Here is a 24,687-nt window from a genome sequence, read left to right as displayed (position 1 = left end):
TAAGTTTTAAATAGAAAAATTTTAAAACTATATTAAACTTCAATATGAAATGATCTTCAAGGGAAAAATATTATGTTCACAGTTCCACAGTAAATTATTTAAAATCATAAAGGGGAGTCTATCTGTTTAGTGAGGTACTTCTATATAAGAGTAACTTCAACCTAAGAAAAACCTTAAAAAGCCCAAAAAAGCAGACTGGCCAGTTATCTCCTTTAGGAGATTTTAGTCTTCCAACCAAACACACAGAAAATTTCCAGTAACATTTGGGGGGATCACCAATATAATATCTGAAGAAGAGATGTTTAGTCTAAAAATGAAAGATAAGTGACAGTATATTCTATACCTGCCGGATTGAATTAACAACCAGTGTACTCCCACATGTTAGTAGAAAGAGTATTGGAACTGAAGATAGAAACTTAGTTCTGGTTCAGCTATTTACTAACCAATTCTCTGCATTTCATTCCCTCATACCTAAAATGAGATCAATAGATTATGACATCTAAGGTTTAAGGTCCCTTGCAAGATGGATGGATGGATGGATGGATGGATGGATGGATGGATGGATGGATGGATGGATGGAAGGATGGATGGATGGATGGATGGAAGGATGGATGGATGATGGATGGAGAGATAAATGGATAGATGGAAGGATGGATGGATGGATGGATGGATGGATGGATGGATGGATGGAAAGAGAGACAGAAAAATGTGTATATGGATTGCATTATATACATCCATACACACATATATATATAGACATGTATATGTTTCTATGCCTGGGTATATGTATCTAGGTATAAACATGTATGTATATGTATATTTGCATGCATATTTGTGTGTATATACATGTGTGTTATATGTGAATTAAGGTCATTTTATAGATGTTTATATACACTCATTTTAATGTGTGAATTATAGATTTCCATCTAATTGTTTTTCCTTAAAGACCTGATGTATTTAACAAATAGAATCTCTTCATGCAAGTCAAAACCATATTTAAGCTTTAATGCTTTAACAAAACCAAAATGAGAAAATTAGACAAATGGGGAAATATTCTCAGGAAAACACCCCCACTCAAACCAGAGGAAATGTTCAAAATTGCAATTGAGAAAATGCTGATGGTTCAAAGTACTCTATTTATCTAATTAAATGGATTCAGATGCATTAACTGCTCTAGTTAAAGTACATTCCATTAACACTGAGTTGTCAGAAAATTAATATTTTGCCACATGTAGTGGTAAAAACAATCAATTTTATTTGTCCTGTGAAATTGATATGTAGGCGTTATGGAAATCTACTCTAATTTCAAGATCAATCACCCTGACATCACAAAAAATACTGAAAATATAAAATGTCCTTGCAAAAGTTATCCCTAATCTATACAGAGGAGTGCCTTGGCAGTCCTAAAAGAAGGGTGTCCATGTAATCTTCTGTATACTAAGAGGGCTTAAATCCAAGCCAACCTCCCATTCCAACATTTTTTAAAATATATATATTTCATTCTGAGCTACAGAAGAGTAACTGTACAGAAACAGTCCCTAGAATGCAAATATCCTTTCAAGATAAAGGAAGAAGGAAGGCTCAGAGTAGCTCAAAATCTGAAGTTTTCATGCTGTGCTTTTAAAATAAAATTTTCAACTTTTATCAGCCTACTTTTTATCTTGGAGAAATGATGAAAATCTAAAAAATCACTCAAACATCTAATTATGATGGAACATGATTTTAGCCACCAATAAAGAAATGTGTTAGAGAGGGAAGGAAATTTCATGGACAGATACCTATATTTTCTACTCATCACTTCTTTACTTAACAGTGCATGCTTAGACAGTATATTAGGAAATAAAATTTGCAAAAGGTTCATTGGTAAAAAGGACAAGAGTACAGGCGGTCAATAATTTCACAGAGATGTAAAATGTGAAAAGAGAGTAATTCACTTATTTTCTCAGAATAAAGGAACAAGGGATTCTTCATTGTTTTCCCAGGAGAGAAGAACATGGGTATGGGCAATGGAAATGCAGCTAATTCACCCGCTGAGTTAGAGCACCCATGAGAATAGAGTTCCCTATGGCTAAGTGGTCTAAGGCCAGGCCCTGGAAATCTTAATACAGAAGCCACTATGCTAACTCTGACCTATAATGGAACATGTACTAAGTGCTAGAGAATTCTACCATCTATGAAAGCCCTACTGCTGATGGTTCCAAAAAAATGCTTAGAAAGGAAAAAGGAAGGAAAAAGGAAGGAAAAAGGAAGGAAGGAAGGAAGGAAGGAAGGAAGGAAGGAAGGAAGGAAGGAAGGAAGGAAGGAAGGAAGGAAGGAAGGAAGGAAGGAAGGAAGGAAGGAAGGAAGGAAGGAAGGAAGGAAGGAAGGAAGGAAGGAAGGAAGGAAGGAAGGAAGGAAGGAAGGAAGGAAGGAAGGAAGGAAGGAAGGAAGGAAGGAAGGAAGGAAGGAAGGAAGGAAGGAAGGAAGGAAGGAAGGAAAGTTTCCATTATAAGGATGGGGTTACACAGAATTTTAGGAACTTATTTTCACCAGATTTGTAGTCAAAGGACCCAAGTTCAAACCCAGCCCTTATATTTACTATTTCTATGACCTTAAACAAGTCAACAAATTTCTCTGGACTATTTCTTCACTTGCAAAATAAAAGCACTAAAGACTAAATGGTCCCTTTCAACTCTAAGTCCACAGTCCCATGATCCTAAAATCATAGATATTTCCTTTAATGATTTTTAAAAGGCTATCTGGATATACATTTGAAACATTCTCAAAACAATTTACTTTAGAAAAAATTGTATTAAATCCCTGTGCTAGGATATGATAGGTAATTAATTAGTGTTTGTTATTTCATTAAAGGAGTTCTTAATAAGGTGGAAGGAGAAGGAGATAATCACTTATTATAGTTAGGCACATTATTTTTTGCAGCTATATGCCTACTTAGTTGATTTCACAAGACCCATTCCAACCTGTGCTATTGAATTTTTAATTTCTTAAAGTGAATGCTTTTTTAAATTTCATATTACCACTTGAGATTATTGATGACAGCATAAGAAGAGCAAAAAAAAAGTTTTTGAAAACTACTGAGCACTCAAGTTATATTGCAAACACCATCAACATACTTCTTCTATAAAAATGGTTTTAAGAAAGTGCTAATTTAAATAAAAATAGCAATTTATTGTAAATTCCCTGGACTTCACTGTGTTCTTCACTTCCTAATAGCTTTCTCAGTTTAGTAGAAAAACCAAACAAGTATAGCCAAATGATTTGAACATTGGGAAACCAAGGAAACTGGACTTAGATTAGGGCTAAGAATGGGTAGAGTTCAGAGAGAATAGGCTGCATTTATGGTTATCAGATTTCAGATTCAGCCCCAAACATAAATGTGTATAATATGTTTATTCCATTTGAACCCTGGTCAGATTTAGAAAAAATGAATAAAAGCTCCAGATACAGATTATACCTTCATATAAGAAAAAATAAGTTATTAACCCTTAGAGTGGACCAAAAGCAGGTTGGGTTGCCTTAGGACATAGTAAGTTCTTCCCTCACTAAAGATCTTCAAACCTAAGGGTGAAGGGCCACTTGCCAGGGATATTGTAGAAAAGAATCCTGGATTCCTCTTTGCTAAGCTGTCCCTATGTGATCTCTAAGATCTCCACATTTCCTGAAAGAGCAAGTGATCTCTTCCTTCCCAGAAGATGTCGATAGTAAACCTCTCCTGGCTTTCAACAACTTTTTGAAATCATCCAAAGGTTCAAAATAAGAGCATTTCTTCATTGGGTCTGTAAAGGATGAACTCTCCTAAGGATTCAAAGTGGCAGAGTTAAGCACCACTCCCTGTCACCCTTTGCAATTACTATGTGATCAAAAGGTCCCTTTTCTTCTATTACAGATACATGAAATTTCTATTAATATTGGCGAGAGGTTAAAAACCTATCATTAAAGAGAAAATTGGCTTAGAATTGTAAGCTATTTCAATGCAACAATGGAAGACAAGTTTTGAAAAAGTCACTGGGATGAAAAGGAAAGCTTATCTCTGCCAAGATACCATGGCCAACACAGATACGGAGGAAGAGTAGTTCCTTAACTTCCCATTTTCCCTGGTCCCAATTTTCTTTCTTTTTGCAGCTCTTACATTAGAAAAAATCTGCACACAGTCTCTGGTTGCCTAGATGGGCTTCCTGGACATGACCGGAGGGGACCCTGGGTGCCATCTAATTTAATCCCCACATCTTATGTATGAAGTGAGGTTAAGGGATTTACTCAAGACCACACAAGGCAGTCATAACAGGGAGCCAAAATTTGCAGCCAAAATTGTGATTTCTGATCCCTATAAATCCTGATTAGTCCTATATTCCCTCCAAGGAGTTCTAAAGCCAAATCATTCATAATTAAGTATTTCTCCAAAGGAAGCCAAACAGAAAACAAGCTTCAAAAGCATAATTCTAAGTCATTCCTTATAACTTCCCAAGAGACTAACGAATAGGGAGTCTCCATTGTATTGATTATTTCCTCCCCAAAACATTTATAATTTATAAATATATATATATATAATATATGTATATATTATATATATATAATATAAAAAATATTTATATATAAAAACATATATATTTATTGGTGGAGAGAGTCCATAAACATTTATTAAGTGCCTACTATGTGCCAGACACATTATCAAATGCTGAAAGAAGGCAGAATGAAGGTCTGCCAACAACACCTCATTTTCGACAGTTTGCCATCATTGGAGTTGGTGGGTAGTTCGGTACTCACCGAGCTGGGGCTAGAATGCCGGCGAGCTTTGGGAGATTCCTTCCCACTGGAAGAAGACTTGAAATTAATGCAAGCATTGTTCTCAGAATGCACCCTCTTTACTTGGGTGGCAGGCTTCTCGAATGGGTCGAAAGTGCTTTGTGTCCTCTGAACTCGGACTTTCTTGTCCTCAGGAATTGTGTCCAGGGGTTTGATCACTGAGTCCATTCCCGGGCAGTTCCGTGTAGACATCTTTGTGACACATATCTGAAAGAATAATTAAATTAATTGAAAAATAATTAATTGAGTCAATATCCATTTTAATAGCACTAAAATTTTTTGATAATAGAGCATTTAATTAAATTTGATCTAACAAGCTTTTTTGAGCCAGCATGACATGTAAGGCACTGTGACTGGCCATGAGTCACAAAGACAAAAAGAAAAACAGCCCTTCAAGGACCTTGTAGTCTACTTACAGGAATATAAAAATACCCAAAGATGGCCTGAACAAAGGCATGGGAGTGGGCAAAGGAATACCAAAATCAGGAGAGGGAATATCCAATGAATAGTAAATATATTTGCATAGCACAATACAAACCTGAATTTCATTAACTTTTTTCTTTAACCATAATTTGAAAAGTTATAATAGCTTATGAGGCAATATAAATAAAATATTTTTAACGTACAAAAAAAGCAGGGGAGGGCAGCTACATGGATCAGTGACAGCCAGATATGACATGAAGGTCTTGGAATCAACTTTGAGTTCAGATACTTCCTAGTTGTGTGATCCTGGCTAGGCAAGTCATTTAATCCTAATTCCTAGCCCTTCCTGCTCTTCTTCCATGGAACCAATATGCCATATTGATTCTAAGATGGAAGAAAAGGGTTGTTGGGTTTTTTTAATTGGAAAAAAAATAGAATATAAAGAGGCAAATTTAAACTTAATGTCAGGGGAAATGTCTTAACAACTAAAGCTGTCCAAGATTGGATGTGTTGCCCCAAGAGTAGAGTTCTAATCTTTGGAGGTTGTTCTTCAAGCTAAGGCTGGACAACCATGTAATAATAAGGAATTCTTTCACCTATGGATTGGTCTAGAAGACAAATAAGGATACTTCCAAATCTAGATTTTGTGATTCTATGACCTGTTATGATCATTTAATGTTCATTACTTAAAGACTGTACATGGATCAGCAACTGAATGAGAAAGCCAGTAAAACCCAAAATGTAAAAATCCAAGTTGGAGGAAAATTTTATGTATACACTGTTATCTGAGTTTTAATTCATCCTCGCTGAAAGGTTGGACTTGAACTATGGTACAGATGGCTTACCATCTGACTACAATTGGAAAAATTTCTAAACCATTAAGAAGTCACATGTCATTCCTAAGGGGAGAAAAATGAGGAACTGAATTCATGTATAATTATTGCCTAGTTAAGGAGAAAAAAAAATATGAACCAGTAAATAGACCAAAAAAAATCTCAATAAATATCACCAAATCTCAGTAAATTTGAATGTTTATATCACAGGGATGGAAAACCTCCAGCCAACTTGCCACTAGATTTAATCTTGCTCTTGGATTGAAATTGCTTTGGTGACTGCTGCTGGAGCACAACAAATTATTTCCATCCTAACTGAATAGTGGATTACCTCAAGAAGTATGTATTAAAACAGCTAAAAAATTAGGAACAATAGGGAATAAATATAGCATAGTGGAATAGGCACTAGTCTTGGAACTGAAACACTCAGAAGAACCAGGTTTAACTTTCAGCTGGCTGTGTAACTTGCCTCCATTTCCTCATCTTTGAAAATGAGGAGATTGAACAGTATGATCATTAAGTTTTCTTCCAACTATTATATTATCCTCATTAATTATCCTAGAATCTACTGATTCTCTCTTTCTCACTCTGCTATTTTCTTCCCTGTTTCTTCCTCTCTTCTCCTTTTTGTATGCTTTGGCATCCTTATCCATCATTCATCTTTCCTTTCTGTACCATCACCATAACATTTCCCATTTCCTTCTTTTTTTTTCCCTACTACTCTTCAACTTTGGTGATGAGGTAATTCAATGGACAGAATGCTGAACTTGGAAGCTGAACAGATATAGGTTAAATATCCTGTCTCAGACATTGACTAGTTTGCCCTGAGTAAGTGATTTAACCTCTCTCAGTCTCATTTCTTCATCTATAAAATGGGTATAATAATAGCATGTAGCTCACAAAGATGTGAGGATCAAATAAGGTAATGTGTATATATAAAAGCACTCCACAAAATGCTGGCTGTTACTATTATCACTGGCCATTAAGAAGAAATTGAAATATAATTTTTTTAATATTTGTTGTATTTTAGTTTTACAATCCTTAGAGGTCAGTGGACAAGAGTTAATAGAATTTTGATGGAGTGGAATATATATATTCAGTGAACCTCTCAGAGGAAAAGTCATTGCATGATAGAGATAAGAGAACTCTAAAAGTGGCAGTGGGAAGCAAAGGATATTTCAATTTCCTCACCTCAACCACTGGGTTGGGGGAAATGAGTAAAAATTTCAGCCAGTGATAGAAAGAGTGGCAGGGAAACCATGTCATCAGTAGATAGCCAGGTCTCAGTAAAAGCCAGAAGACAAATAGAGTAGAAAGGAAAATATTTAAGATGAAAGTAAATGTAATATTATCCCAGAGGAACACCCTGGAAGGGGTGGTTCATTTTATAGTGTGACATTAGTGGAGATGAGAGTTTGAGAGAGATGGGACTAAGGCTACAGTCAAAAAGGGATGGAGAAATGGAGTTATAAAATAACAGAAAGATGAGGGTTATGTTATGTTAATTATTATGTTAAGATATGTACATGTCTTCCCCCATTCTCAAAAAAATCCTCACTTGATCTATTCATACCTGCTAGGTATTGTCCTATATCTTCCCTCCCTTTATGGTTAAAGTCTTTGAAAAATGTGGTCTACAATAGATGCCTTGGCTGGTTTTCTTCTGACTCCCTTCTTGACTCTCTCTAGTTTGGCTTCCAATCATCATCCAATGGAAACCACTCTTTCCAAAGTAATCGATAAGTTCTTATTAGCCAAATCCAAAGACTTTTCTTAATTGTCATTTTTATTGACCTCTCTGAAGCTCTAATACTATAGATCACCCTATTTTCCTTTTCACTCTCTTATTCCTAGGTTGTCCTGGTACTACTCTCTTCTGGTTTTCCTCCTACCTATCTGAACCTTCCTTCTTAGTCCTCTTTGCTCAATCTTCATCTAAGTCATACCCACTAATATTAGGTGTTCCCCAAAGCTCCACCCTAGGGTCTCTTCTCTTCTTTCTCCATACTAGTTCATTTGGTGATCTTATCAACTCCTTTGGATTTAATTTTACTTCTATATAGATGACTATTACTTATATGTATACAGCTCTAACCTTCCTCCTGACCTTAAATCTATATTTTCAACTGCCTAATAGATATGACATAAACATCTTAAATTCAACATGATCAAAACTGAATTCATGATCTTTTCCCCTTAACCCACCCCACTTAAGAAGGTCCCTATTATTGTGGAGGAGATCACCATGTTCCAAGTCACTCAAGCTAGGTGGATGCCAATGTAGGGTCATCCTCAACTCCTCATTCTCTTCCCCCATATCCAATCAGTTGCCAAAGCCTGCTGATTTTCCCTTTATCACATCTCTCCCATATCCCCCACCTCCCCTCCTCTCACACTGCCACTGCCCTGGTATAGGCTAGTATAGGGATTTTACATCTCACCCCTAGACTATTACAACAGCCTACTAGTTCATCTCCCTGGCACAAGTTTCTCCCCACTCTGGTCCATTCTCCATTCAGATGCTAAGTGATATTCCTAAAGTGCAGATCCAAACTAAGTCTCTCCTCCCTTGCTCAGTAAACCTCAGTGGTTGCCACTAACCTCCAGAATAAGATGTAAAATGAATTCTCTGCCTGGCATTCATAACCTGAACTCCTAACCATCCCTTTCTAGTCCTCTCCCCCACTCCCTATGATCCAGTTTAGCTGGCTTCCTCACTGTTGTTGGAATAAAATACTCAAATTTCCCAACTCCAGTCATTTGCACGCCTAGGATATTCTCTCTCTTCTCCATCTCCGACCATCCACAGAAAGTCTTTCCCAATTGCTCTTAAGTCTATTGCCTTCTGTCTGTCGATTATCTCCAAGGGATCAAGCATACAGCTTATTTGTTCAAAGTCGTTGACATGTGTCTCGCCCATTAGATTGTGAGCTCCTTAAAGTCAGGAATTATCTTTTTCTTCCCTTTACATCCCAAGTATTTAGAACCATGTCTGGCACATTGTAGATGTTTTAATGTTCAAGGACTTACTTTCTTGATTAAAAAAAAAAGCTAGAGCAATAATGGTTTTATTAATTTATTATAATTATATGTTATATTACAGATGATAGATCATTATATTATATTTCACTGGAAACATACATTGGATAAGTTGTATCTATATGTTTTATAAGGTGTTTCAATAAGTTCACTGAATAAGTTGGTTTTTTCTTAATGTGTGGCAATCTATGATAGAAAACACTATTTCCCATCCTTAATGTATCTGGAATAAAAAGTTAGCAAGTAGGAAAAAGCCTGTGCAAGTTACTGAAACCAAAGACTTAGTTTTAATTAAATATTAAATACCCAGCCTGTCCTGAATTCTATATCTGAACTACTCTTCACAAGTTGAATTCTAATGAACTCTAACCAAAAGAGACATTATTAGTTTTCCTTTGTGCAAGATATCAGATGAAGTTTTTGAAAAAATAAAAAGTCCTGAAGAAGCCTTCAGACTTGTGAACAATTTTTAAATAGCCATAAGCATATTCAGTAAGCATTCTTAGAGGAATACCTCATATCATATTCTTCTAACCAGCTGATGATAAGGAATGATAAAACTATCTTTTTCTTTAATTCTCCTTTTTTAAAGCATATTATTATTAAACTGTATTTCATAGGATATCAAAAAAAAAAACAAGAAGAATAAGAGGAACAAAGATAACTAGTGTGGATTAGTCTAACCATTCTAGAAAACAATACCAAAATATAATGGAAAAGTCCCTAAAATATTCATGCCTTCTGATCAAGACATGTTTCACTGGACCTACCACTCCAAAGACATCAAAGAAAGAGGGACAGATCCCAGGCATTAAAAAAAAAAATTGCATAGTGCCTCTCCCCTTCTTTTGGATAAGAACTGTGACGGGTCCTTAAACTTTATAGGTTTGCTTTCATTTGCTCCCATAACTTTACAGGGAGAAGAAGAAACATTTACATAGTTCCTTAAAGGTTGTGAAGTCCTTTTAGAAACTCCAGGTAAGAAATTTCTCCATCAACACATAGTCCCACCTTCTTTGCCTGGGGCACTGAAGGATCAAGGACTTTGGCCAAAGTCACATAACCAACCTAAGACTCAAACTTTGATCTTCTGTCTTAGGAAATCAGTTCTATAACTATGCAACACTTCCTGGTGTTGATGTTATTTGGTCTATTCAGCCCTGTTTAATTCTTTAAGATCCCATTTAGGGTTTTCCTGGCAAAGATACTAGGGTGATTTGTCTTTTTCTCTAGCTCATTTTATAGATAGAGAAACTGAGGAAAACAGGGTCACACCACTACTAAGTTTCTGAGGCAAGATTTGAACTCAGGGAGATGAATCTTCCTGACTGCAGAACTGGCATTCTATTCATTGTGCCACCTAGCTGCCCCATAGCTTCTTGGTACCAAAAATAAAATAAAATAAGTAGGAACAGAGTGAGCATCCATCAGTTAAGGAATAGCTAAAACTGTGGTACATGAAAGGAATAGAATCCTGTTGGACCATCAAAAATAATGATTATAAAGAACTAGAAAAATGGTACAGGAAGATTTGAATTAAATTACATTGAACAAATAAAAACCAAGCAAATAATTTATTTGAAACTACAATAATATAAAGGAAAGCACTACCACAAGACATCAGTCTTTTGCTGATGAAATGATCAATTTTGATTTCAGAGGATGGACAGTAAATTTCCATTTGGCAAAGAATTGTTGGTTCATATGTGTAGAATGAGGGCTGTTATCAAATGTGGTCATGATTAAAAGGGAAAATCTATTTTGGAGAGGAGAGGAATTATTGGTAAATAACATTTTTAAAAGAATTGGAAAAACATTTTTTAATGGTTATCAGTTTGGAATTTTGTGAAAAGTGACTAAAATGTCCATATCCTTTAAGGCAAAGATTCCAACTGCTCCAAAAAGGTTAGTAACAAAACAAAACCAAGAAGGAAAAAACGTCTCATTTATGTGAAATGATTTTCTAGTAGCACTTTTTGCAATTGGAAAAACTAGACATAAAGGCTAAATACGTTGTGGTACAGTCATGTAATGAATTGTTACTGTCCTGTAAGAAATACAAACAGGATGACTACCTGGTACCAGGAAGCTACAGGTCAACTAGGCAGCATAGTAGACAGAATGCTGGGCCTGGAGTCAGGAAGGCAGTTTAGGTCTGAAAGTCAAGATTTCCATGAATTGATGCAAAGTGATGTAAGCAGAAGATGGGGGGCTCAATGCTATGATATAATAATGACCATGCTCGGCCCCCCAAAAAAATAGGAAGGAGAGAGCTACTGTGGTTCATTGGATAGAGAGCCAAGTCCAGGGATGGGAGGTCTTGGGTCAAATCTAGCTTCCCATATTTCCTAGTCATGATACCCTGGATAAGTCACTTAACACACACACACACACACACACATACACACACACACACACACTGCCTAGTCTTTACTGCCTAGTCAATACTAGTATTAACTCTAAGGCAGAGGGTTTTTTAAAAAATAGATAAAAGATGGCACTTCACTTCCTTCTTTGCATTGGTAAGGGATACTATAAATATAGTCAGACTGGGAAATGAAGATGATGTAAAAACAAAAGAGATAAATAAAAGTTAATTTTTTAAAAAGACTTAGATTCCTTAGGCAATCAGTTTAGTGAAACAATTATTTCAATGGAGATGGTGCCAGCAGAAATGAAGGAAAAACACAGATATTACAAAATCTGATTTCTAATATTGACTTATTGTCTTCTTTCATCTGGCAGCATCAATGTCAGATGGCCTTGCTAGTCACTATGAGGTCTGATTGCATTAGAGCTAAGATTTATAGTTCAGGTCAAAATCAGTCTAGCCTACAATGCTGGGCTCAGATTCCCACTTCCATCAGCAACAGTGCTGAGGGACGTGTTTGCTAAAGGAAGTGAAATGGTATGTGGTAGTCTGAAGTCCTAGTCTTAAAAAACCTGGGGGTGGGGGTGGAAGACATATAATTCTATATTGTCAATTATCAATAAAAACTCATATTCTTATTAACACTAAATTCAACGCCATTTCTCCATGGCACACACCTATTCTCAATTCTCCATTCCTCCGCCATCATCAGTGATGCCAGTTTTCCTGGGTTTTCCTACTCTGTAAGTCATCTGAGATGGCATTTACCCCTCACAATCAGCCCAATGCCTAGTCTTACCCAATTCTTTCTCCCTTCAAGTATCTCAGATTTGTATCCTCTATAAGTGTGTGTGTATATAATACATATAATATACACACACAGATTCTTCCCCTAGATTGTTAAAACGCATCTCCTTGTTTCTATTCATAGCCATTCCCCAAACCTTTTATTCACTGCTGCTGCGACATCGTCTACAAACATGATTTTGAACTTGAAATTCCCCTACCTAAGACTCTGCAGTGGCTGCCCTAATGCTTTAAGACATGGCATCTAAACTGGTCTGCTCTTTGGGGATTTCCACATTGCCACTCTCATTTCTTGTTATCCCCTGACACACTCTCTAGCCACTCCTTTCTCGGGGAAATGGCAAGTTATGAAAGGTTAAATTTTATGACTTCTGAGAGGCAGTTATAATGGGTTAAAAAGAAGACTGGGCTGAGGGTCAGACTTATTATGAGGTCCTCCATGAATCTGCTGCTGTTCACCTTGGATAAGCCAAATGACATCTGGGAGATTCAGTTTCTTGTCTTTTAAGAGTGAATGGAACTAGCTGATATCTAAGACATCTTTCCAGTCTAAAGGTCTCTGAAATTCGTGGCCCGTGCTAGTGTCCCTGTTATGAATTGCTTCCCCCAGTCCATTCTCTTTCAGATAAGTCATGCCTGTACTTACATCAAAATCCTCTTTAAACTTCACCTCTTCCAAGAGACCTTTCTTTATCCACCCCTTCCTAATATAATTGATCTACCATTTTATGCCTTACCCAATGTTTGATGAATGTATAGTTAAATATTTATGAAATGCTTAAACAAAGGACACATTTCTAAATGGATATAAGATGAATACGACATGTTACCTGGCCTCTGGAAGTTTACATGTAACAGAGAGGGATAAATATATATATATACAAATATCCATAACACAAATAGAATGAAGCAAGTACCTAGAAAAAACTCAAGGAGGGAGAGATCCTTTTTTTTTCCCCCTAAACATTTATTTTCTATCTTAGATTCAATTCTAAGTATCAGTTCCAAGGTAAAAGAGCAACAAGAACTTGGCAGTTGGTGTTAAGTGACTTGCCCAAGGTCATACAACTAGGAAATGCATGAAGTCATATTTGACCTCCGGTCTCCAGACCTGGACCTTTATCCCCTGAGCCACCTAGCTGTTCCTAAATCACTTTTAGTTGTAGAAATTAGAGAAATTTTATCAGTGTTAGGTCTTAAAAGACATATAGTATTTCTGAATGGGTGAACTAGGTGGAAATAAGTCAATTCTAGTCAGAAAATGCTGTTTGCACTCCACTGATTTCTTTACCAGAATGAAAATATGAAGTATATCCATGTATATACTTGGATATTTCCATACCTGACTAGTTTAAAATTTTAATTACTATTGGTACTCCCTCCACAAATTCATATAGCAACCCCTATCTTGAGAGTCAAGGTTTTACAAAGTGACTATGAAAAAACTCATTTATCAGAAGCCAAAATTCCAGTAATTTCCCTGATTTTAATTAAGCTGCTCCAGGGTCAAAAGGGTCCAGTACTGGACCTTTTGTTTAGTAGGTGTTTAATGAATGCTAGCTGACTGACTGCCAGAGTCCCCAATCTGGTGAACACAGCTTTCAAGAACACAGATCACTTGAAGACCACAAGGAGGCCTTCCAGTAAGACTTCAGTGAATTTCTCTAATCCCATATGTACAGAACATTTTGTTTCTTCTCACCTGGGGTAGATGAGAAATTTGAGACATCATTTTTCTTTCCCTTCCTCTTCCTCCACCTTCTTCCCTTACAGAATTTAGTGCTAAATGTTTGACATTCATGGGCACTTGACAAATGGCATTAATTTACAAAGGGCTCTGAGGATTCTGCAGAAGGTCTAAACCAAAGTATCCCTTAACTTATTTCGACGTGCCATCTTCCGCTGCTTTCAGATACTACCTCTTCTTGATAGACAGTAACAGCCTAATTACAAGAAGGATGAAGAATTGAAAAAGAAAGAAAAAACTAGCAAATCGTGCTCAATTGAAAGGCTACCTTTCATTTCCCTTGGTACCCCACACTGGGCTTTTTACATAGTAGTTATTCAATACATATTTGAAAAAACTATTCCTGTGACATCTATAACAACTGTCAATCAATTATTACACACAAGGCAAACAGTTCAGCCTACCCTGGGCAATGGGGCAACCTGAGGGAAAGAAAAGAGGCAGCCCCAGATGCCATTCAAGTCAGAACATCACTATCACCTTGACCACCATCATCTCTTCTTGGACTCTGATGATGAAAGCCAAGGACCCTTAAACCAAAAGCCTTGAGTATGGTGACATTGAATAATGGCATCAAAGAAGAGTCATTAAAACCTATTTAGTCACTGTACCCCAAGGATGATGGGATTTCACCAATTGACTTGCAACTGAAACCTTGATGTGTTGTCTTCCCCATTAGAATGGAAGCACATTAAATGCAGGGACTTTCAGATTTCTACTTGAATCCTCACCACTTAGCACAGTGTTTTGTATATATTAAGAGCCAAATAAATGTTTAATTTACTCATTAATTTTCCTATTTTCTTCAACTATCTACCTTTAAGAGTGGCTGAAAGGGCAGTTAGGCAGCAGAGTAGATAGAGCATCAAGCCTGGGTTCAAATATGGTCTGAGATACTACCAAGCGGTGTGATCTTGGGCAAGTCCTTTTGCTCTAGCTGCCTAGCCCTTTCCCTTCAACTCCAAGACAGAGGGTAAATATCAAAAAATAAATTAAAAAAGGAGTCTGTCTAAGGTGAAATGGAATAGGCTACCCTTTGCTGAGATATCTCCCTAAGGGAAGCCACCCTCTAATCAAAGCCTAGTGGGAAAGATAACATAACATGGCAACATAAATGTTTACTGATCATTTCCATAATACATGCATGATGTTTCTCAGTTAAAAAGGGGAAATCTTCACATGATCTAACATAGCCTCAAATACATGAATATTTCTCAATAGACTTCAAAACAAACAAAAAAATTTTAATTGATAAAATTAATCACCTGGTGGCTGAACTTCAACTATTAAACCTCTGATCTTAGGTAGGTTGTTCCTGGAACTACAATTACCATCCAGCACTAAATTCATACCCAATTAAGATATTGGCAATTGTCTCTTTTTTTTAAGTTTAAAAAAAAAAGTTTTTCAAAAACCACTAGATTCATATAACCATATATATTCAGGTACAATTGCTAGGGTGTATAAATATGACATAACACCTCCCAACTTCAAAGATTCCTGCCAGATCTTGTCATTATTACCTTCATAGCATCTCCCCTATATGTATCCTTCTCTCCACTTATACAGACATTATCCTACTATAGATATCAGCACTTCTCCTCTGAACTCCTGCAATAGCCCTCATACTGGTCTCTATCTCAAGTCTCTCCTTAAACCAAGCCATCCTCCATATGGCAATGAAAGTGATTTTCCTAAAACACATATCTGGTGTCCCTGCTCAATAAACTCCAGTACTTTGAACTTTTCCTATCCTACATTTCCCATCTTCTCAAACTTTACACCATACTCTCCATTCTCCCTGGCTGGGTAGGATGTCAAGTGGTACCAATATTAGGAAATGGCATGCTAGAATGCTCAACTTTTTCTCTCTGTCTCCTGACCCCTCTGGCTTTCTTCAAGATTCATTTCAAATCCTCCCTTCTGCAAGAAACATTTTTCACTCCCCCTTAATAATAGATGTCTTCCCTCTAAAATTATCTCTAATTTCTCTTGCCTGAAGTTCGTTTATATATAGTTGTTTGTATGTTGTCTCTACCATTAAATCCTGATCTTTGAGATCAGTGACGATTTCCCCCTTTCCTCATACCCTCAGCACTTAGAAGAGCCTGGCACATAGTAGGTGCTTAGTAAATGCCTGATAGATTAATTGAGTCTAGCTAATTCTCTAAGACTATATGCTGCAAAAAGATGGAGCTTCCTCAAAAAGGTCTCAATGAAACCACAAGCCTAATCATTATACCCCTCAAAGAGTGACATAGATGGTGCAATCAGGTGCCATTCTTTGAAAACTGCTCATCATTAATTCTCCTACTCTATGGTCCATTCTGAAATGCAATATTTATAGACTGTAAACAAAGCTGAAGAAACCAATTAAGATAACAAATCTGAATATGTACACAAGGAGATGTATATGTTCAAAGTTTCCATCACCATTTTAAACCTTCTAAAAAACTATAGTGCATCAGGACAATATAATATAAACAGATGTAAGAGGTTTTATTAAAAGTCTAAAAAATCCAGGCTCCTTCCAAAGATAAAATTTGTGATCTCAAGAACAAGCAAAATTTAATATAATTTAAGAGATTTTATATTTGTTTTTAAGATAAGCACCGTCTAATTTAAAATCTGTGATTTTAAAAAATTATTATTTTAGTTTCTACCCCAAACCAAGAGAAATAGAGAAGGGAGAAGAGATTCTCTGCATGTTACATATATTCTAAGATCACTGAATTTAATGAAAACTGACTTGTAAAGTGAATTCTTTTCTAATATACATGAAATCATTGTAAAGGGTTTATATTACTCTCAAATAATCTGTCACTATAAATGAAATCTGAAACTCTCTAAACAGGTGACACGTCCTTTTTGTCATTCCATCTAATGAAAAGAAAACAAAAAGTGGTCACAATTTTTGGGTACTCATTACTTCACTATACTGCTGTCATTAGCTGTCTTATTTAGTTAAAAGAAACTGCATGTCGTACTTCAAAGAAGTCAAGCTTTTAAGTAAATGAAGCGGGTTCTTAACTCATCAATTTCACTTAAAAGTGTCTGGAAACAAGCTTTTAATATCTTAGGAAATCTTCCTGAAGCGGCAATGCTCACTTCTCCTTATATGTGTCTTGTGTTTACTTCTTCAAGAGGAGATGAGGGCTATCACAAATCTTTCTTCTTTTTAACTTAGACATCAAAACAAGTCAAAAGAATGGGCTGATGCAATCTGGAACTTATAAGCTTTCACCTACTACTTATAAGAGGGGGAAACATCCTCACACCGGGGCTGCCTCCCAATCAGAAGGCTTTGAAAACATTATTAGAGGAGTCTATTCCTATCAGGTCACTGAAAAGCTGTGTCTCGGGCTATGTCAAACGTTAATGCTTGAGTCTGGGGAAGTTCTGCATTAGCATCTTTCCTATTTGCTCACCTAGGCATAATGATTTAACAAGACAGGTTCATGGGAAGCCTTGATTACCATTCTGATGCCGTTTATTTCAACAAGAATAATAAGATCAAAACAGTGAGAAGGTTTCACCACTATCATTAAACCATTAAAAACAGTAATCACCTGAATTTCAGAGCGGATGACTTAAGAATTGCAAGTATTCTAGAAGATGTAGTCCTACTCTCTTGTTTCATCAATAAGGGAACTTGAGCATCAGAGGCACAGTAATTCCTCCAAATGTCCCCAAAGGAAAAAGATGCCAAGTGTGGGAGATGAGTGCAAAGTCTTAGAGTAGAGAGATAGAATATTGGGTCCAAGGAACTAAAAGTAGGTCAATGTCGATGGAAAGATAAAAGGAAAGAAGCATTCATATAGTGCCTACTATGTGCCAAACACCATGCTAAGCACTTTACCTAACTAACTCAATGGATCACAGAGGTTGTGAAGGAGAATACGATTAAAGAAGGCTAGAAAGGTAGGAAGGACCAGGTTAAGAAGAAACAGAAAGGATTTTATATTTTGATACTTCTATAAAAATATTATACACATACTCACGGAAAGGATTTTACATTTGATTCTGGAGGTATTCTAGCCAATAGAAGAGCCGAGGCACTCCCTCTTTATGGAGCTCTTTCCATTTCACTAATATATAATAAAAAGAGGTAACATGGCACACAGGGTAGAGACCCAGCTTAAGAATAAAGGAATCAATCAACATACATTTATTAAGTGCCTGGAAAATGCTGGGCACCGTGCAAAGCATTGGACATGCAAAGGAGAAATGAACTTACATTCTGTTGGAGACCTGGAATCCCTTCATTTAACACATACTGGGTTTGTGACCCCAGCCAAGTCAATACATCCCTGGGCGCCCTAGGCAATTCTCTGCTATTATTAAGTTACAATAGAATTTCTGATCTATTTAAGAGTTTTTTGGTTCCGAGGGTTCCACAATCAGGTAAAATCATACATCCAAACCAAGTGTAATACGAAGATGTTGTTCAGTTATTTCAATCATGACTGACTCTTCTTGACCCACTTTGGGGTTTTCTTGACAAAGATTCTAGAGTGGTTCACACATTTCTTTCTCCAGCTCATTTTCCAGGTGAGGAAACTAAGGCCAACTGAACAAAGTATCTGGCCCAGGGTCACCCAGCTAGTAAGTAACTGAGGTGAGATTTGAACTCGGGAAGATGAAGTCTTCCTGACTCCAGGCCCTATATGAGAAGATTCAGTCAACTACAAAACTTCTTCAGTTCAAAAGCTATTCCAGTATTGGCAAAAATAAGATTATCCCAAATGTGAAATTACTATTATAGTGATTCTAGAGTGGTTAAAAAAAATAGCAAAAGGAAACTCTGAGACCCTAAACTCTAAACCCTGTGCTATCATTGATTAGCAATTTAAAGGAGAGAATAACTTCTATTGAGACATCTTGAAGACACAGGGGAGCTGAATCTGGAGAGAGGAAAACCTCTATCCAAATCCTGCCTCGGATTCCAGTTGTGTGACACTGGGCAAGTCTCCTGGTCTCTTTCAGCCTTAGTTTCTTTATCTGTGAAAGAGGGATGATAATGTCATTTACCACACTGTTGGTTATTATAAGGACCAGATAAGCTAATATTTGTAAAGGGCTTTGTAAACCCTAAGGAGTTATATCAATCCTAGCTATTCTCCCTCCACCCGTAATAGAAGACCAATCTTTTTAATCATTTACAGGGTATCATAAAACATTAATTAAATGATATCTACAAAATGGTACATTTATCAGAAAAAAATAAAAATAGATTTATTAAGTAAACTTAGTAATCAGTATTCAGAGCCACAACCACATTATTATCCATAAAAGCTTGGTTTCTAATAGACCCCTTTGGCAAGAGACTTGCTTTCAAAAGTCTTGGCTGTCCAGCTATTTTTTCTAAAACATGATAGAGAAAATTTATGGAAGATATTTTGCTACATTTTTCTTCATATGTAAAAGTAACTAAGTTAAAACGATCGCTATTTATTATCCTTTAATAACTACAAGATACAATAGAGATAAAAGAATAGCTAAGGAATTGAGAGATCATAATTCCTGGTTCTGCCAACTTGCTATGTGACCTTAGGTAAAATGCTCAACCTGCCATTTTATGTCATCTGTTCCTTATGTCAATCCCAAGGCTTATTTTTTCCCTCCAAATCCAAAAGAAAGATGAAAACTTCACATAGGCTAAAATTAAGACCAATTATGAAAAAAGAGTTTAGATAAATCTATGAACAACAGAGAAATGGAAGATATATTCAGAATATGTGCCTCATCTATTGAAGTCGATATCACACTAGAAACTACATAATCAACTCCAAAATATTTCTTGTTTTAATATGGTAAATTTAATAATATTATATAATATATAATATATAAAATATAATAATCAAAATATATATGTAGTTTTATTGATATTGTATTGGTCCACTCATCTGACCCAACATCATACTGCTTATGAATGACAGGCAGACTAAACTTAGCATTAATGAAATCCATATTTATACATATATAATTTCAAAAAATGAATGGACAAAATAAATAAGATATTTGTAATACATAATTTAGCATAACTTTCCATTCAGGCACTAAGCCACAGCAACAGAACCACACAATCAAAATGCTACTTTCCAAGTGGAACTTGAATAGAGAAAATTGTAGGTCACAATCAAAGCTCAAAAATTTAAATTAACTGCTGTCTATTTCATGTAGTTGTTTAGACCCAACTTCTTTTTAGTTGCTGCATTTCTAGTGAATCTCACAAATCACTATTATTCTTAACTTTTTCGATGGAGGGGGTTATAGCAGATACTCAAAATGAACAGTTTGTTGGCTTTGGCTGCGATTATTACAGAATAAATTGTGATAGTCTCCTGAAGTGGCCCCACAGTGTCATCTTTATATATAAAAAACATACCATTTATCTAGGCTTGGATGGTGCCACATACTGCCTCACTTTGGGGATCTGGCTGATAGCTCAGTTGATGGGACCAAATGAGAAAGATCTATTCATCAGCAAGGGAAATTGCCAGTAATGTGGTTTGTTCACATAAATCAACCATTCCGTGCTTCAAGCTCCAACCAGAAAAAGTATCATGAGATACTGAGATGGTCATAAAGCTGAAGCATTCTAGAACCAACCAAACTGTATTTCTTGGGGGTGGAGAGATCACAGTCATTTGCAAAATGCTATGCTTTTTTCTGAAGAACAACCCAGAAACACACAATAAGTCATCAAAATGATTCTTTCTTTGACATGGTAATCCCACAACTAGAAATAGTCTTCCAGAAAGGATTTTCCTTTCATTTGTTATCTTTTTAAGATGGGGTCTCTTTAATCTAGCCCAGGCAGGAGTCACAAAGCTCACTCCCGGTCCCAAACCCAAAATGGATTGGTCCATTTTTCCAATGAGTTCCCCCTTACTTAGGTACTCTAAGGACTCTCTTCCTGAGGGCTCACTATATTTGGTGTGAGCCCTAATGTAGATACCCAATCAGTGGTACCCTACTGCAGCTCTGAACTCAAGAGAACCACTGGCCACAGCCTCCCCAGAAGAAAGGACCCTGTTCTGCACCACCAAGCCAGACCCCAGGGAAGTAATTAAATAGAAAAAATAAAGATCCTCTTTGTTCAAAGATGTTTTAGTTGCATGATCTGTAATAAAGAAAGTAGGAGCAAACTAAATGTACAATGGTGAGTGATATTTAAATGAATCTGGCTCATCAATGGAATTAAATGTATTATTGTCATTACAATGATAAATGTAAGGAATATGAAAACACAAAAAATATTTACATGAAATAATTCAGCTCCCCACAGTAAAGTGAATGGCATGTAAAAATGGTAAACATTCCTGTTTTAATGTCAATGTAATTATGCAAATGTATAATCATAGGACCAAAAGGGGATTTAGAATAAATTACAAGTTAACATTGTTATTAGAATGTCCTAAATGTTTTTGTTGTCAAAGTCTCAGGAATTGAATGTTTAGGAGGTTCCTATTTTCCTATAAAATTGTTTAAATTCAGGATAAAAAATGAGGAAGGCCACAAGAGGTAAAAATTCCTAGCAATAAGTTTACTTTAATGAATTTGTTCAAACTACTTCTATACTTGAACTAATGACTCCATCAGCAGAGAAAATCTAAAATTAGGCAACATAAGGCAAAAAGACAACATTCTAGCATTGTTATACAACTCACGTAGATCCTTGATCCTAGGAGGCAAGGCTTTCCACAAGCCAGTTCCAATCAAAATGACAATAATAATAATAATAATAGAACTTATATAGCACTAAAGTTTGCAAGGCACTTCATAAATTATCTCAAATGATCAACAACAATCTTGTGAGATAAAGGCTCTTTTCCTCATTTTATTGAGGAATTTAAATGAACATTTAACAGCTATCATGCCTACCTGACTTTAGTCACCACTATCAAGTCTTTTTTTTTAAAACTCTTACTTTCCATCTTGGAATCAATACTGTGTATTGGATCCAAGGCAGAAGAGTGGTAAGGGCTAGGCAATAAAGGTCAAGTGACTTGCCCAGGGTCACCAGAAGGGGACCCAAGACCTCCCATCTCTAAGCCTGGCTCTCAATTCATTGAGCGACCCAGCTGCCTCCCTAATAAGTCTCATAAGGTAGAATTTGAATTCAGATCTTCTTGACTCTAAGTCTAACGCTGTCTATTATGACTGCCATCTTCCTATCTCTGTCTTGTCCAGCCTTTTCTCAAATTTACCCCTTTTTCATAGACTCATTATAGGCAAATCACCCCCTGGTTACAGCCTGCCCTCTCTCATCTCTGAACTCATCTCTCATCTCAACTCTGAGCATCTCTGAACTCAAGGAGATTCCCTACCTCCCAATCTCCGGTGTGCAATGTCTTCCTTCTATTTGGGACAAATCAGGCACCTCTACACAAAGCCTTCCTTCATCCCTTCCTTTTTGACCTGACTCTTCCCTCCTAACAAGAGACCTCAAATTTGGTATAGAGGAGACCTCTCATTCCACCTTATACCACAGCTATTCACCTCTCCTGTCTCTCCTGTCCATTGGACTGGAAAATCTTTGAAATCTCCCTACTTCTAATTCTTGGAATCCTCCAAAGCATCCTCACCAGCTTCTGCATTAAAGCCCTCCTCAATCCCTTTTGGTTTTTGTGCCCTCCTCCATTACCCTGTATTTACTTCATATACATGTACATGAAGTAAATGTAATAGATAAATGTATATTTATATATTTATGCTTTATATATATTCATGTATATGTTGTTTCCTCCAAAAGTTTTTGATTTTTTATCCCCAGCACCTAATCCAATGCTTGACACATAATAAGTGCTTTAAAATCCTTTTTGATGAACTTCTCCAGGACAGCACTTCACTGTATCAAGTGCAAATTTGATTATAACAGTATGAAAATCTGTTTGGGCAGAGCACTGGGGACAGGGAAATCATCTGTATTTGAGATTTTTCCATATAGGACTGTAAAATTTACAATGATATTTCTAATAATAAAAATATTATATTTTATGAGGTTTAGTAAGGATCATTAGAAAATCAAGGAATAAAGAAGATACAAAATAAAAACCACATGCCTGTTGCTGATTAGCCCATTTAAAATCCCCACACTTAGCTTACCACTATACTTGCTACATCATTGCAAAGGAAGAAAGAGAAGAAGAGCGTGGGAGGCATTACTGCCAGTTAAATATCAATTGTAATCTTGCCTAGTGGAGACTCGGGTGAGATTATAGGGAATTCTGGGAAATACCAAGGATTTCTGGGGGATGAAGTCTAGGGTTCAAAATCTCCATTTATACAGGACAAGGCATCATGTGAGATTGGAAAAATTTCCAGTGCCTGAATTTTGTGACATGCCAACTGCTTAAATTTGATCCTTCTTATTCTGGTAATTACTTTTACAAAGGAAATCTGTATTCACACTCTACAGGAAAACATAGATGTAGGATGTATATAGCATTGCACAGAGGACCTGTTAAAAAAAAAAAGAGAGAGGAGAGATTTGGTTTAGAAGAAGATGAATAAAGAGAACTTTTACCCTGACTATGGATTCACAACTATCCAACTTCCATATGGGGCACTCCCTTATTTTTCCAGAAGGAAAAAGCTTTGAATATGCATTGAGGCAGATGAATCATGTTAAAAAAAAAAGACAAAGGCAAGATAGAAGAGAAAACCAAGGGCTACAGATACTCCTCTGACATCCAAATTTTACGAAAGCCATCCATTGCGTACCTCCATCTTGGCAGTCGTGGCAAAGTCTTGGTTCCACTTCTCACATATTAATTTTTCTATTTTTTAAAATTGTATTTAATTAACTAATTTAGAGCATTTTCCCATAGTTACATGATTCGTGTTCTTTCTCACCCCTCCTCCCATAGGCAATATGCAATTCCACTGGATTTTACATGTCTCACATGGTATTATTATCCAAACCGTCAATAAGGATTTATTCAGCAAGACCCTAAAAGAATACTAGACAGGGGGTCAGGAACCCCAGGTCTGCCATAACCTACCTCTTTGTGGAATGGTCTTAATACCAATGTGATCTTGAGCCCTGAACTTCCTCATCTTTGGGGTGAGGACATTTACACTATACTTCACAAGGCTGTTATTGAGAAAGTGTTTCATCAATTTTGAAATACTTGAATGAGAATGATGATGATTAAAATGTAAGGATGTCATTGTCAGTACTAAGGAAACCCTAGCCCAAATCTAATTGTGTCTTCATTCTGAATCCTCCCCAAGGCTTATGCTTTCAGCTTACAACATATATTTTGCATTATTTGGGATGTTGTAATTACTGTCTAATTGTTTCATGTATGCATATTTGCCTCTGATAACCAAAGTACAGTTTCCTTGAGGGTGAGGATTATGTCATCTGTTTCTTTTAGAAAAGAGGCTTTGAGGAGTATTTTACATATAGCAGGCATCCAATTAAGACTCAGGAACTAAGTTGATGAAGAATAAAGTGTTCTCATGATGTAGTTTTTGTCATTCACAGAGCAACAAGCCAAAACATAGGTCATCTGTGTAAGATTTATGAGCATAAGGAAGCTAAAGATAGAATCTGTGCTTGGTTGATAATGGCCAACATTTCAGAAATAAATGAGTATTAAGAATATTTATATCAAAATAAATTTTTTTAAAAGAATATTTATAGGTCAAGG

The 24,687-nt window shown here is 36.3% G+C and overlaps 1 protein-coding gene across 7 annotated transcripts in view; it reads right to left on the bottom strand.

Annotated features, from left to right (window-relative positions):
- The window catches only part of CDK14 (cyclin dependent kinase 14), a 648,447-nt gene that overhangs the window by 454,137 nt on the left and 169,623 nt on the right, over window positions 1-24,687 (bottom strand). For 5 of the 7 annotated variants that reach the window (XR_008912449.1, XM_056800182.1, XM_056800184.1 and 2 more), the window contains one exon: window positions 4,765-5,010. Coding sequence is in view for 6 of the 7 variants with exons in the window: in XM_056800182.1 (XP_056656160.1) it covers window positions 4,765-5,010 (246 nt within the window). In the remaining variant the exon portion in view is untranslated. Of the gene's footprint in view, window positions 1-4,764; window positions 5,011-18,260; window positions 18,351-20,411; window positions 20,592-24,687 lie in introns of those variants that run through there. The other 2 variants (XM_007504996.3, XM_007505000.3) reach the window with 2 other exon arrangements.

The sequence above is a fragment of the Monodelphis domestica genome, chromosome 5, assembly GCF_027887165.1.
Source record: "Monodelphis domestica isolate mMonDom1 chromosome 5, mMonDom1.pri, whole genome shotgun sequence".
In the NCBI taxonomy this organism is placed as follows: domain Eukaryota; kingdom Metazoa; phylum Chordata; class Mammalia; order Didelphimorphia; family Didelphidae; genus Monodelphis; species Monodelphis domestica.
The sequence above is the reverse complement of the archived record's forward strand: the minus strand, read 5'-3'. Positions and strand labels throughout refer to the sequence as shown.